Below are 15,658 nucleotides of genomic sequence, written 5' to 3'. Positions count from 1 at the left end.
CAACTCTATTTGACACTGATTTAAAATTCAGTTGCAAAATTTAAACCGAACGTATTGACAAGGTAAGTTATATAAAAGTTTGTAATAGAATAATAAGTTGTTATGATACAAGCTACAGTTTATGGATTGGACCATTGCATTCCAAAGCAGTTCAACAATGCACACAAGGTGAGGCAACCTGCCGAAAGGGCATTTTACTCAGATATATAACGTGAACATCCCTGTAGACAGTATTCCGACGCCAGAGTTCAAAGTGTGATCGACTATCGAAACGAAAATTAATAAACAATATGAATAAACTGGTAAGATACTTAACATTGACGCTTTTACAGTATCATCATCATATCGTGATTACATATATGTAGGTATCTTTAATATGAATATATTGTGAAACTTCATATTTTGTGTTTTAAAATAGGTCAGGAACGATACATAATTTTACAATAAGTCTGCAATGGAATCTTGTACGAGATAGAACTATTTTTTTACTTCATTTTAGTTCTTTAAGTCTTTGGTTCGTGACTCGTGGCACATATTTTGTTCTGAATTCTATTCATTAGATCTCAAATTAATGTACTATTCGACTTGAGGTTTCACTTTTTTTTTCTTTGAATATTCCAGATTGTCTTAGTTTCTTTGGCTGTGATGGCGTCCGGCGCTCGACTGGATCACTTGGTGCAGGGAGGTTACAGCGCTGGTAACGGAGGCGGTGCGCCTTTCCATTTTGAGAATGTCAACAATGGCGACGGGACTTATCGCTTCAGGTGATTTGAGAAATTACTATTTATGATGTAGCTTGTGAATTAGGTATTATCCTTATATGAAGGTGTGGCTTACTCTGATGCAATCAGAATATAAATGTCAGAACGGAAATGATACCGCTCGTGCAACTTTTTAGTTAAAGGTACTTTTTTATTTCATGGTATTTTTCCATATAATTTTGAAATCATCGTATCTTAGTCTATTTGAATTAATTAAAAATAAAAATTATTTCACCCCTTAGGGATAGAATATGCAGAAACGCTTAAATAAGTACCTACTAATTTTTAATCAGTATCACAAAAATAAAGTTACATGTTTCTAACTTAAAAAATGACGGACTTCCATAGAAACTTCCAACCCCTGTTTCACCCCCTAAGGGGTAGAATTTCCAACGCTCGGCGAGGAATCAGTTAGTCAGGACATATTTATATACATAGATATATAATCTATCAAACCAAGTATATACTTGGTTTTATAAAATAATTATAGTATTAATCATGCTAGTAAATTATTAATATTAAAATATCACTGCACAATTTAATAATTGATATAGTGTGTATATTTACTTTTATTTGACACTTTATTTTTATTTTTGAAGCTTCTAAAATATCTTATCTTATCATTATCACATCACTATATATCAAACACTTATGTAACATGTCTATATTTAAATATAAACATTTTCTAGTTATGACACACCAACTGGGATATCAGCCCATGAGAGTGGATCTCCCCGCGCTGCTGGCTCAGAGGGACCTGCGGTCACAGCCGAGGGCGGTTTCTCCTATCGCGCACCCGATGGTCAACAAATATCCCTCACCTACACTGCTGACGAAAACGGCTTTCACCCCACGGGCTCGCATCTTCCCACACCTCCGCCAATTCCGGAAGCTATTCTTCGATCCCTTGAATACAACAGACAGCACCCTTCGTAAGTTTATTTTTCCACATACGTATTCCTACCTGAACAAAGGGACCTATTTCACATTGGTCTGTAAGCATTCCAATAGGAATTGGAATGTTATTTTAAATTATTAGCAATGAACCAAAATATATTTTAGACTGTGGTCAAATTGTTAATGTGGAATCGGTGATTGACTCTTTGCGCAGAATCTCTAGCATCGGATCGAAGCATCGTGGACACAATTGTTAGCAGAGAGAGGTCTAGTCTAAATTGGTTGATCGGGAAAAAAAAGAACAACGGTATCTCAAATATTAGACACTATTTGTCTGAGGAAAATTTCTGATGATGATCCACTATTATTCAACGTGTCTGATGGAAATCAGATCAAATCAGAGCACTGTTAAAAATATCGCAAAAAAACTTGTAAGTCGTGATCTGACGAAACTGTAATCTTGTCCAAATTTCAATATATTTTTTTTATAATTCAAGCTATATAGAGAGTAGAGTTTGGGAAGTCTCGACATTATCAGTCTCGGGTCTTGAAACATCCTACAGTCAAAGTCCCGGGTCATGAGACTATTAATATGGCAATATATACGTCCCGGGCTCTAAACGAAGTTGAGAAAGATATTGCTTTTTACATATAAGTACATAGATTGAGTTGGTATCTATATATAATATAATTTCTCCCGCGTAGCGCTTCTGCTTTTACGTCAATGTCAAATTAAAAACACAGGTTCTATTATTCACGGATGCATAGTGTACCTTCTCTTGGAATATCTTCGCCTTGACGTAACAAATAAGATTTGCATAACTAAAACGTTTCCGCTTACATATAATAGGGGGTATTATGAAGCTATTTTAGTTTATGGATGCAATCTTAACATCTACATTCATTTCAGATTACAATGAAAATTGCCTATACAATTTTTATGTATCCAAATATTTCCATCTACCATTGTTACGTCCTAGGAGCCTTAGTGTAAAAGAATGTTTTAGTTGGAAATAGAATGTTTTTTTTTTTTTATCAAGAACGTAGATCAAGCAAATGGATTAAAGAAGTTTTATTTTTACCAGCAATTTTTTTTAATTAATTTAATGAGATCAACTTGCAAAGTGATCTTTTAATATTAATATTGCATAAAATGTATGTTTATATTAAGAACACAGATAATACGCCAACGAGGGTTGTAACTTGTAAGTCGATATATTAATACGCCTTTCACTAGACTTATACGCCTTCGTATAAAGATCGAATGAAAGTAAGAAAATTTGACAATCATCTAAGGGCTGGCATTGGCAAACTGCGACTAATAATGACTATAAGAGGATTTTTCTAATTACACTTTGTAACCAAAATCTTATCTCAATTAAAGTTAATCGGCCACATATTTGTATTGCCACAAAAAAACTATAGAGGATGGTGGAAAATGCCATAAAAACATTTTAAGAGGTGAAGAGGCATTTGTCCGGCTATGGCACATTTACAATTTGTTATTGTTTTTTTTTAAGTTTATATAATTTATGCTCAAATAATTTTCATTTCATAATTTCAGAAACGAAGGTTCCTACAATAGCCGCCGCAGCAGCTACTACTGAGCTCATGCAGGACATCTGAACGCCAGTACCTCAATATAGCATGGACTGTGATAATCGAAAAACTGTGTTAAAACGATTTATTTATACAGCAACTTAACTGAATAAAGTTAAAGATACATAATATAAATTTTTAGATGTTTAATTCCTACGAATATCTATAGACATAAAATTCTTGCATATGTATGTATATACAACTAATTTAAAAAAAAAACATTCGGACGTTAATTTTTCAAAACTTTTTAACTTTTTTTATATATATTATACAAGATTAAGTGCTTAATGTAATTTCTCCAGAACGAAAAGGGATTAAAATTCTCAAGAGGTTGAGAGGAAAAAAAGATGTGATCCATACTTACTAGCATGTGAAGTATATCAAATAAATAACATATTAATAGATATAGGAAAACATCAAGATGTCGATAATTAATTTCAGTGTAAATAGCGTCGAAACCCGTTAGTTCGTTTTTGAATAGAAACATACAGCTAATTGAAACATGTGGCATGCCATTAATTTAATTACTTTTACATTGTATTCATTTCACGGACAGAGTATTGTATCAAATGCCTTATTAGTAAAAAGTTTCGGTACGAAAAATTTACAAGCGTTAAAATAATAATTAACTTTATAGGTACATTTATTGTTAATAGTTATTCCACGATCTTCATCACTTCACAATCGAGTATTATAGAAGTGTAAATACTCATCTTTAGCGAATGCGTGTTGGAATTAAAGTTTCAATAATTAAGTGCAATTTATAAAAAAATATATTTAACGTGCTGTGTAATGAATCTGATAAAAAAATATGTGTTGGTCTTTTGTTTTCTAATATTTTACCAATATCATATTATGCTTTATAAGTCTGTCGCCCTAATTCACTCTTTGTGACTACTTGATATTTAAGTCATTCGACATTTGATCGTCTGCCTTCCATAAGTAAATAAAAGAATAAGTTAACAAAATATTATTATTAAAGTTGAATACTTCAACTTGGTTTAATTGTATGCTTTTTTTGAAGTTTTGCTTAGAAACCGATTTGTGTTCAATATATATTTTTTTCGTGGTCGATGAAGAATTCCTCAGAGGATTTCATATAAACAACCATAATATAATCGACTTGGCAGAGCGAGTCAAAAACAGCAATAATTACGTAAGTAAAACGTACAGTTAAAATAATATTACATTGACTTAATTCGTAATTGCTCGAAAATTTGAACTGGATAGAAGTGCCAACAATAAGTTAAAAAAATACGAATGTCAGGCCCAGCTACAACCCTCGAATTTTGTATGAGTAAAATAATTAATAATTAAGGTAAACCAAAAAATAAATAAATGTGAAGTACATAATATAAAATAATAGTATAATTATAGATATTCATTATTGAATTAAATATATTGTTCTTATTATTATATTAAGATATAGCAATGAATTCTATTATACGAGCTACGCACACACAGTAGAAGAGAGCGGAGAGGGAACATGACGGCATCGTCAGATCGTCATATCGTTTGCCGTCACGGCAGACAAATCGGTCTTACTTACTAAATATAAATTCTCCTTACCAATAAATCCTTATTACAACTGCTTACATGAATTTCTTATATACTAGCTTATAAACAATTGTACAGTGTGTTGAGTTGAAGGTGTGGTTATATTTAATTTATTTGGGTCGCATTAAAACGTCTTACTCAAAAATCCTTATCGAAAGAAATATATGTATATATATGTGTGTTAATTTATATAATTTCTTACTCGATTCATGTTTCTCAACTTTACTAAAATAAATAGGCAAAATAAGCAAAGCTTCAAAATGTTCCCGTTTTGCTCCGAAGCTATCTATAACAAAATATTGTAGACTAATATTAATATATTATTATATTGATAAATCAATACCTAGGGATCCTTCGTTTATTTTTAGAACATATTATTATATACATCTATTATTAAGGATTTTTTAACGCAATGGGGGCACACAATGTTGTAAATATAAGTCGCCTAATAAATCAGTGTAGGACGAGTCGTTTTGGTGCACAAGTTAGATTCGTTGAGACCGTTCCAATCAGCTCAAACCTCTGCTATAAGTTGGTGACGAGTAATATCCTTGATGTCACAGGATACTAAATTTTGAATCGATTAGATCAGAAGAAGTTACTCACTTCAACAACTAGATATGATTATTTCAACCTACCTACCATCATTCATTTTATCAAGAGAAAATCAAATTTGGAAAGGTCCGGCCATTCCAAATTAGATTTACTATTTTAAGGAACATGTAATAGAAATTTCTATAAAACAACTTTGATATTCCATTATTTTCATATATTAATAATAAATCTAGTATTTTATTACTTTCTATACTGAAAGCCGTTGTTAAAAAATCAAAAAGTTAAAGTTAGCAATATTTTTTTAAATAATTGTATTTATTATCTAATTTATAAGTAAAATAAATTATACAATTATAAAAAGTACGTTTTATACATGTATATTGTTTTAATAATTTTGCAGAATACTAAGTAATGAAATATGTACTTAAATAAAAATTTAACTAATAAAACAAACAAACAATTTTATATCCTTGTAATAATTATATTTTTGCAATTAAAAATATGAAAAAAAAGCAATGACTTAGTTTGTACTTATATAAAATATTTGCAAACTCGATATTCAAATAATATTTTTAAAGAACTAAGTAGTTAAGTAACAAGCCCTTAAGTTTTTGATGCTTATTCCCTACTTACAGGTAATTTTTGTTTTTAAATGTAAATAAGAGATTGAACGATTTTTATTGAATAGATAAACTGTTACGCAATAAAAAAAAAGTCTTCAAAATTAATTCACTATCGGTAAAGATATCCGATTCTCGGCGTGCAAAATGAACCATCTATCCTGTTATCGGTAGAGGCTATAAAATGGGGTATTACACCTTTTTGCACTATTACTTTATAGTCCCAAGTGTTGTTCGGTCGCCTTATTGTTTTCCGCGGCTCAGGACCTTACGTAGTTTTTCTGACGTCAGCCCTGGTCAACGTTTCATCGAACATGACATATTGTTTCATTTATAATACATCCTCTACTTTAAGTTTATAATTTTATGATTGAATAAATTTTATGATTTGTTAACAAACGAAACAAGTTTAATCTACTATACACTTTGATAAGTCATGAAAAGGGGGCCTTTTTGAACACATTTTGCTGGTACATAGTTGTATAACATAATTGAATATTAATTATATTGGTGTGATTCTGATACATGTCATCGGCAGTATTGTCTGGTAGTAACGTAAGTTGTCCTTCATTTCCTTTGAAATGCTACAAATAGTTGATACTAAGTCCACGACTTCAATTTAATAATAAATAAGTAATACAACAGACATAGGTATATTAGTATTTTCTCTTTTTAATAAATACATGTCTTATTAGTCATAATGATGTGTTAAGTATGAGATGGAGTTATCATCGATTGTATTTGTACTCATAAACGAATCTAAGTTTTAAAAAAGTAAAATAATATGTATTATAACACTATATAAAAACTCCGAAACAACAATTCTTTATATATAATATAACGTACCGCCAAGCAGCAATACTAATTAATGTTGTGTTTTGATTTGAAGGGTGAGTGTTTAACTACAGGCATAAGGGACGCTATATACGCCATATAACCTGGCCACTAGACCAAAACCTTTTTTTAAACAGTAGTCAGACTGGAAAATGTGCCACCTCATGGTGTGTGATGACCATCGCTCGTAGAAAATGAAACAGAAAAAAGTATTAACAAGTCCTTACATATTAAATGGTCCACCAACTTTGGGAACTAAGATGTTATTTCCCTTGTGCCTGTAGTTAAACTAGCTCCTTCATCGATAGATATTTCAAACCAGAACAGAACTAACTATAAGGGATGTCATTTGAAGTTAAAATATCTGATGAGGAGATGGTCACTATCCAAAACAGGCTTGCACAAAGACGTACAACTAAGTTAGGCAGTTAAAATCGAGAAGATCGTACACTTATCCATATCTCGTATAACAACCCGTAAGTTCCATACCCTAGTTTATAAGTGACGACTTTTCTGCTTGGGAATATATCACGACATATACACTACATTGAATTGGCTCCGGTGCATTGCAATCCACCGGTAGTATGGATCACTAGGTTTGAGCGGTGACATAAGTTATTTTTATCGATAAGATAAGGTTTCCCTTTAGTAGATTTTTACTCGCTCTTCCAATTTGAATTTCTATTACAATGACTCAAAAATTGTCTATGTGTGCTTCACCAGTGGTTATTTTGTTGCATTTATTTTATTAGCTTCATCTGTGAAGGCTTGCAAAGGGTCTGCCCTTAGCAAGCCTTGATGTCATTGTACTGATTTTGTTATTAACGTCAACTGCGACATGACGTCTTCATATAAGCCTTCGTCCTCAGGTCCATTACATATGTACTCTGTGATGGTGGTTCGTATAAAGTCTTTGAGAAATAGTTTACAATATAAGATTTTCACTACATCCGAAGGCTCCTTTTATATATTTTACTACGTTACTGTAATTTTATATTTTTTCAGCCTATACCTTAGCCAACTGAGACCTCATCGTCACCCAACTCTCACATCGCATCGTCACTCTTGAGTTTCTAGTAATTTGTTGGTGTTTTGGACTTTTGATAACGGCTCCGTATGTTCTTGACCTCATCTTGGATTATAAAACTATTACTTGTATTGTAACGTTTCTCTAGTGTTACAGTCAATTATATTCCCCTTTAGAATTTGCCCAGTGCTGATGTTGTAGATAATTATGCCTGCTTAGGATGTTTTCTTTATTGAATAAAATGTAGGTCATTCTTATAATTAATGAAAAACCATTGTCTAAAAAAACAAATGTTGTTGGAAATTAAAACATTATCTTTATGTACATGTTATGGCATTGTATTAAGTCAGTTTTTAATTAAATTGAATGGAAACATGACTAATATTTGATAATAATTTAGCAATTATTATAAAATACTACAGTACTATATTATAGTACTTAATGCTTTATTCTATAGCATCGTCACATATGAATCAATTGACGGAAATTAAAAGTGTTATTAGTATAATTCATATTTATTCACATGCCTTTTTACATAGGTATAGTACATTTTAAGCCTTAAATAAATTACTGAGTGCTCGCCTGTTTAGTGGTATCACAGTCCTAGTACTCTTGGGGTCATATTGACGTCCTTTATTCTATTCTTACATTGATAAAAGTATAAAAGATGAGATGAAAATGAACCTTACAAGTAGCCATTATCTAATTACAGCTAAAATTAAGCAAATGACATCGCAAGAGAATACAATAAAGCCTCAATTACTTTTACAGGTCAACTATTTTACTAAGAAAATGTCACCGAATCGCGAGAAAACTGAGAAATCGATGCGTGAAAAACGTAAATTCTATTCATGTCACCATAAAATCATCATATATAATCAAACTCTCGATACGTCCAACAATAAAAAGAGAAAACAAAAAAGGAAGCTAAACATTGCGCTAAGTTGATTCGAAAATTAGAAGAAATAAAACAAAAATATTTTATCTATAAGTTAAAAGAGAAAGTTCTCGAACAATATTAACGTTTTTGATCATTTTGAAGTATATACGGTTGTATAGGAGCATGCGCCGAATATTATAACTAAATTCAATATTAATGTTTTCGACTACGATTCAGTAGCTTTTCTTAGTTAAATCAATATTGTATGAGATCAATAATGGTAGCCATTAGCTCCTCCTGAACCAGAACCGGAACCTCCAAATCCACCTCCGGAACCACCTCCAAATCCACTACCACTGCCAGATCCACCGAAGTTGCCATTGCCAGAACCACCATTGTAAGATCCCTCACTGAAAAATAATTTATGTACAATTGGATGTTTCATTTTGAAGATTTGAATAAAAAAAAATGAATCAGAAATGTTCTTCTTTCAAATATTGTCAAAATTCAATCTTACAAATATTTACATATAATGTCATAAAAGTTATAAAATTTATTCCAATATACTCACGAAGATGGGTTGCGTCTGTTGAACTCGATAGATTGGAGGATAGCTTCGGGGATGGGAGGGGGTGTGGGCAGATGCGAACCAACGGGATGGAAGCCGTTCTCATCAGCGGTGTAGGTAAGGGAAATTTGTTGACCATCGGGAGTACGGTAAGAGAAAGCACCCTCAGCAGTTACAGCAGGACCTTCGGGTCCTTGTGCACGTGGGGCCCCACTTTCTTGAGCTGAAATACCGTTGCCGGTTTCGTAGCTGCAAAATAGTACATATAACTTTACTGATGATTCGAAGATTTCGTGTAAATTTTTGGTTTAACTGTTTATTTTATAAATAAATTTTAATTTGAATACATAAATATAAAACACACGTTAGATGAGTTTAGCTTTCTCTAAATTCGCAAACTTGTACCCAGACTTCCTTTAAGATTAATTGCTGTTTTGTAACTACAACTAATTTCGCTGAAATTGGAAGCCGCCTATTTAATCATCTATGAACTAACCCGCGAGTTAGTGAAGTGCCTGCAAATGACATTTATAATGGAAGTCCTATAGTATGTTCAAGTTATCTTTTAGGTATTAACTGCCAAATGTAGAGAGAATATATTTAATCTTTGACGATTACTTAAACCCAAAATTTATGTATTAATTTCCATTATACTTTGTTAAATATATGTATATCATTGTAATAATATGTCGTCAGGAAAATTTGTGTTAATAATATTTATTAATTTATGAACGTGTTAATTTGTTCAATAGTTCAGTTCAGCTAGTGATTAGGCTGCCTACTTACAATCGGCATTGTGATATTTATCAAGGAACGCTCGACATGTTTGGGAAAGGCGAAGGTTTTAATGACCATGGAGCCCATCTTCCCGATTTTTTTTATTAAATAAGGTAAGTAAATTGTTACTAACAAATTATTATTTCAGTGAAAATTGATCGTATAATAGAAGAATCCACATTCGAAGAATCGAATGAAACTGTATAGTTCATACAAAGTATGATATCTCATATTTATTATTTGTATATTTTTAAAAGCACAATATTTATTCTGTTCTGTATTGTATTGTCTGTGTCGTTTAATTGGGTCAGTTAAATGCTTGAAGCGTGATCGCTTAACAAGCAGAGAGACAATTCACAACATTTACCTTTCAAACGTTTGAACTACAAAATGCACAATGCCCTATTGAATCATTCGAGTATCGTAGTAATTTACGTATAATTTAATATAAGTCATTCTATGTCAATCTTGATGATCACGTCGTATCATCATTTACTTATTGAACAAACTGATCAAATGATCATAAAGTTTGTATCCTTATTTCTTTCTTTTAATAAATAAATGACAATAAAAAAAAAGCAATCAGTATCAGTCTTTGCATGTGCGTAAATATCAGGGGTAATTAAGCTAAGCCACCGGTCAGCGCACTGAACACATAATATAGCGCTCGTTTACGTGTATCGACTTCTACTAAAAAATCCGTCTCGAGAATCGAGAGGATTTTAAGTTTGTGTGTGATTTTGATTTATGATATAGGATATTTTATAATCACTTTAACAACAGGTACTAATTCTTTTTTTTTCATTACATAATAAATGATTAAGATGATAATAAATTTACCTGAATTTGTATGTGCCGTCGCCATTGTTTTCATTTTCGTATCGGAGAATAGGGACGTTTGCACCGGCTGAGCCACTTCCAAAGCCGTTACCACCACCGAACCCGCTTCCGCCGCCAAAAGATCCTCCGCCAAGTCCTCCGTTGCCTGCTCCTCCTCCAGCTCCTCCTCCCAGTCCTCCCAATCCTGCGTTACCACCTCCACCTCCAGGCCTCGGTGGCAGATATTGCGGTTCGAGTCGTCCGCATGACGCCGCAGCCACTAACGCCAGTAAGGTAATCTATCAACAGATATTTATTGTAAACAATTAATCACAGTGTTATTAACGATCAACAGTCCCAGACATAATGAGAACAGCAAGGAAATCTGCACAAGTGAATCTTCCCGCATGTGATGTAATCTTTAGTTTTACATTCTAATTTGTTAATAAAAACAAATTATTCTAGTTTAAAATCTATGTAATATTTTATGACGAGTGCAAAAAAATAATTTAAGCTTAGATAACAAAGAATCTTTAGTAAGATGGGGGAGAATCTTTAGTAAAGTTCAAGACAAGTTATTATTCCGCTATAATCAGGACTGGAAAAAATATTTAAAATATAGCTTGGAATGTAAAAATAATGAACTTTCACATCATTTTTGCTATCGAATATAAAATTCAAGAATTAATCATATTTTAAATTTTCAATAGTATGTGACATTGTTTTTAATATTTCACATAATAAACGACATTTATCTATTTATTGTCTGAAACGAATATCGTTAAATTTATATGAAATCCGTGAACAGTAGCGAACTACCTACAACTTCGTTTGAATTTATTGTAGTTTGTAGATTAAGTTCGCGGCAGTTATAAGTCGTGATATGTCATAATAAAGATTTTAACTTTAGGAATTAATTTTAAACTTATTGTTAGAGGATAAAAGAAATTATAGATTTGCTAACTAATTTGAAATTGTAATGTAAGACGGATACGTATGAAAACAAAATCTAAAAAATATATTATCCTGAAAAATCCTGAATGAAACTAGCCGAGAATAGGTAATTTAAAATTGTTGAGTTGATCTGTGCACGCGTTATAAGAAAACATAGCATAAATTAAATAAAACTCATGCGGATGCTAGCTTATACTTGGCTTTAACATATTTTATCCTATTTACAAAAACGGTAAGAAAGGAATCCCAAAAAATCCAAGATTTTTTTTCTATAAGAAACCAATCATGTACCTACATTTTAAAAGGAACAACTAATTTTATCTATAATGTATTTCTATGATTCTAGAATTGTCATATTCTCATATGACCATAATGAAAACCAAGCTACTGAATACAAATACAATACTGAAACCCAGGTTAAAAAAAAGAAAATTATGTTAGGAATATGATCAACAACTCACCCTTAGCCTCTCGGCTTAATTTGCAGCGAACTAAATAAATAGTTTAACTTGTAATCCACTTACCGTTATAGAAGACATTATATAATGTGATTCTGTTATTATTTTGTACGTGGCAGGCACTCTTCGTTCAGTTGTTTGCAGAATACTGTTTGCGAAGATGTGCCACGTTTTATATTGCTCCGATTTGCCCTTTCGCGGTTGCCTCACCTTGTGCGTGCAGCGATATCGGAGGATCCGAGCTTCAGTCTCCGCCTTAGGACTATCTATACTATGCGGAATACCTAAAAAGTATTTATTGGTTTCGTATGAACTCATCCTTATAATTAAATCATTTTATTAGTCAGCTTTAACTATTTGTCTTCATTTAAATGCGTTCTACTTTTGTTACTTCATAAGGTATATAAGCTTAAATGTCTTTATATGCAATTACGGAAAATTACAATAAAATTGTTATAAATTAGATAATAATGGTAAATCAAGTTTCGCTATAGCGAAAAGTTTGTCTTGCGCTCGGGTTTAATGAGGTTTGTACGTGTAAAGAACTTTTGTGATTGTACAAATATGAATAACTGTATTAAAGGAACACGCGTTTTCTAATTTTACGTAAGTAGTTAATTTCGTTAGTCGACTAGTAAGATTTTATGCAATGATATTAATAGACAACGTTTTATTAATAACTTGAATTACCAATATTAATCAATCAATTACAGTAATATCAACGTTACAAATTAGCGGCAATAAAGACGAAAGCAATCTTGTTTGCATTTAATTAGAATAATGATCACGTGTTAATTATGTGAACTGAACAAAATCAAATCAAAATATAATTTATTGGACTAGTCATGCAAATATTTATTTGTAGTGGAAATTGAATATACGCCTATAAGTATACAGTCCTTTGACATTCTTATTATATTATTTTATAGTTATTCCATGCTTATTTATTTAGTTGTTTTGCGTTTTCTTTTTTTCATCTCAAATTAAACAAAATTTTGTTTTAGGAGGGGCAAGACTAAGGTACCAGGATCAAACCTGCACCTTATAAATGTCTAGACGACCATGTCATCGAATAACTACTAGGAGTTCATTTCGGAGTAATAAATTACAAGTTAGAGCTCCGAAAAGACGTTTTTATTATTAATTAAGAATACTCACGTAACAAGACCGCAACAAAAACAAACAAGTTTTAAACTGTAATAATGAAGGTTTAAAATAAGGTGAAGTTTACGCATTGTTTCGTTAGAATTTTATAATTTATTTACTTTAATCTTGGATTAAATAAGATATTTAAAAACAATTTTATAACTAAGTTCCAATCAGCTAGTAAAGGTACCTATTATATTTTTGTGTCTTTATGGCTGTTTGTCGCAAAACATACTCACATTGGCGTATCCTAAATATAAAAAAAAACATAACTAAGTTTGTTTGTCCATGCTTTCACGTCTTAACTACTCAACCGATCATCATAAAATTTTACACACAAGGGTACAAAAAAGGACATGGGGTACCTAAACCCAACCTTACACGTAGGCAAAGTTGTAGGCGGAAACTAGTCGGCTATATTAAATATATGTCCATATAGTATGGGATTTAGGAATTTATTTACTACCATATAGTAGTTTCACGGTATTTCTGATTTCTCTATTTTTCTTCATATTGAAATGTTACATCCGTACATTGTTTTAGTGTTGCACTCAAATAAAATTTAAATTTAAATTGGCCAAAGAAATTTTACTTCAAAAATATATTTAATACAATTGAGACATCTGCTATGTACGTACGTACTATTTCTGAACAATCTCTTATAAGAATATTTTCTTAAATTAGACCTTTCAGACTGTGCATAGCATCACGTCTATATCTTAGTTCTTCAATAATAATAAATTATTAAGATTCAAAGAGCAAATACTATTAAGTGTTTTATATAAGAATTTTGCCGATCAATAGGCCTTGCTACAAATTGTCGATCAGACCAATTTTAAATTGTGTAATCATTTGATAATATATTCATAAATATGCATCTCCTTTTTTATTTGTTCATTTCTTAGTTTAAGATTTATAAGCATAGCTCGCGGGCCTAATGTTAATGAAAATATTTTATTAAGTATTGTGACCGGAAATTATTATATTTAAATTATTAGTTTTATTTGTCATAATTTAAATCATTCTAATTAATATTTTGAATACCAAAGTGAGTTGATTTGATTGATTGTTTATTAACGACTTTCATGACTTTACTACTAAAAGAACTATGTCCGTGTCATTGTAGAACTTACTATCGGTATTTTATTTTTTGTGCCACAATAAAACCTCTTCTATTTTGTAGGATTTAATGTTTACTTAAAAAAGTACAATCGTAAATAAAGGGTAAAAGTTTATTTGAGGGATACAGAAAACGATATAGGGTAACTCTAACCAGTCACCATAAATTAAATTTAACTAATATTTAACGGTCAATCACTATCATAACCAGTTTGATAGGCTATATTAGCCTATTCCAATGAAAGTAGGAAACAAACCTTAGATTTACGTATTTCATACGATTAAAAAAACGTACATTCACAATTTATTATTATTATTTATTTTTTATTATTTTCCACTAATACGAGTAACTCGGCTATATTGTGCACTACTAAGAATTTATAATGAATATATCTTTATTTATAATACGACACTATTACACTTAACTAATTATTTCCAAAAAAATATTTTCTACTTCCAAAATTCAGATAACAGTCTCGTCAACGTTCAAAACGCCATTTTTTGCCAAATCCATAGTGAATATCATAAATTAATCAAGCTCTCGACCAATGATATCGAGTCAATTTGCTGTCAAATGTTGTTTATTTGGCTTTTCTCCTCTTATGATCTCCTCTTAATAATGTACCTGTATAGCTGTATACTCTGCTTTTTGAATAACCCGAGTCCAGCAGTAAGATTCTGTAAGAATTCATTTCGTATATCACTCGTGAAATGGTGACAATCGTCTTATACGCCATTGTGATACGTTATACATTATAAATTTTTATAATTATTATAAACAATGTCGCATATCACAATTTATTATTTCACGTTCGTGTTCTGTGGTGAGTTTCGAATTTCTTATTACAGAATACTCTACAGATATTATTTGTGGAAAGCAGTACTGCTCTCTTTTACTTTTATTTTAGAATCCATATTATTGGAGTTATAGTTTATTTGCATCGAAGTTAACATTTAATTAATGTAGGTTTCATCAGGTATAGGTCTACACTTCTATCATCATTATAATCACTATCATCATTAGGTCTAAAACCCGACAAAATATATGTACTTCTATGCTATGTTTTCCGTTTGCTATTGATTTCTT

At 31.3% G+C, this 15,658-nt stretch overlaps 2 protein-coding genes across 2 annotated transcripts; one reads left to right on the top strand and one right to left on the bottom strand.

Annotated features, from left to right (window-relative positions):
• Positions 1-240: 240 nt before the first annotated feature.
• LOC125065816 (pupal cuticle protein 20-like) lies at positions 241-3,379 on the top strand. Its single transcript, XM_047673652.1, has 4 exons — positions 241-302; positions 622-764; positions 1,451-1,693; positions 3,223-3,379. The coding sequence occupies exons 1-4, from the start codon at positions 291-293 to the stop codon at positions 3,263-3,265; spliced, it is 441 nt and encodes a 146-aa protein (XP_047529608.1). The 5' UTR covers positions 241-290; the 3' UTR covers positions 3,266-3,379.
• A 4,972-nt stretch (positions 3,380-8,351) lies between these two features.
• LOC125065680 (pupal cuticle protein 20-like) lies at positions 8,352-12,433 on the bottom strand. Its single transcript, XM_047673446.1, has 4 exons — positions 12,373-12,433; positions 10,916-11,193; positions 9,302-9,547; positions 8,352-9,140 (listed from the first exon to the last, which is right to left on the bottom strand). Exons 1-4 carry the CDS (start codon positions 12,385-12,387, stop codon positions 9,002-9,004), a joined length of 678 nt encoding a protein of 225 aa, XP_047529402.1. The 5' UTR covers positions 12,388-12,433; the 3' UTR covers positions 8,352-9,001.
• Positions 12,434-15,658: the final 3,225 nt, after the last annotated feature.

The sequence above is a fragment of the Vanessa atalanta genome, chromosome 8 (assembly GCF_905147765.1).
Source record: "Vanessa atalanta chromosome 8, ilVanAtal1.2, whole genome shotgun sequence".
NCBI classification, from domain to species: domain Eukaryota; kingdom Metazoa; phylum Arthropoda; class Insecta; order Lepidoptera; family Nymphalidae; genus Vanessa; species Vanessa atalanta.
The sequence above is the reverse complement of the archived record's forward strand: the minus strand, read 5'-3'. Positions and strand labels throughout refer to the sequence as shown.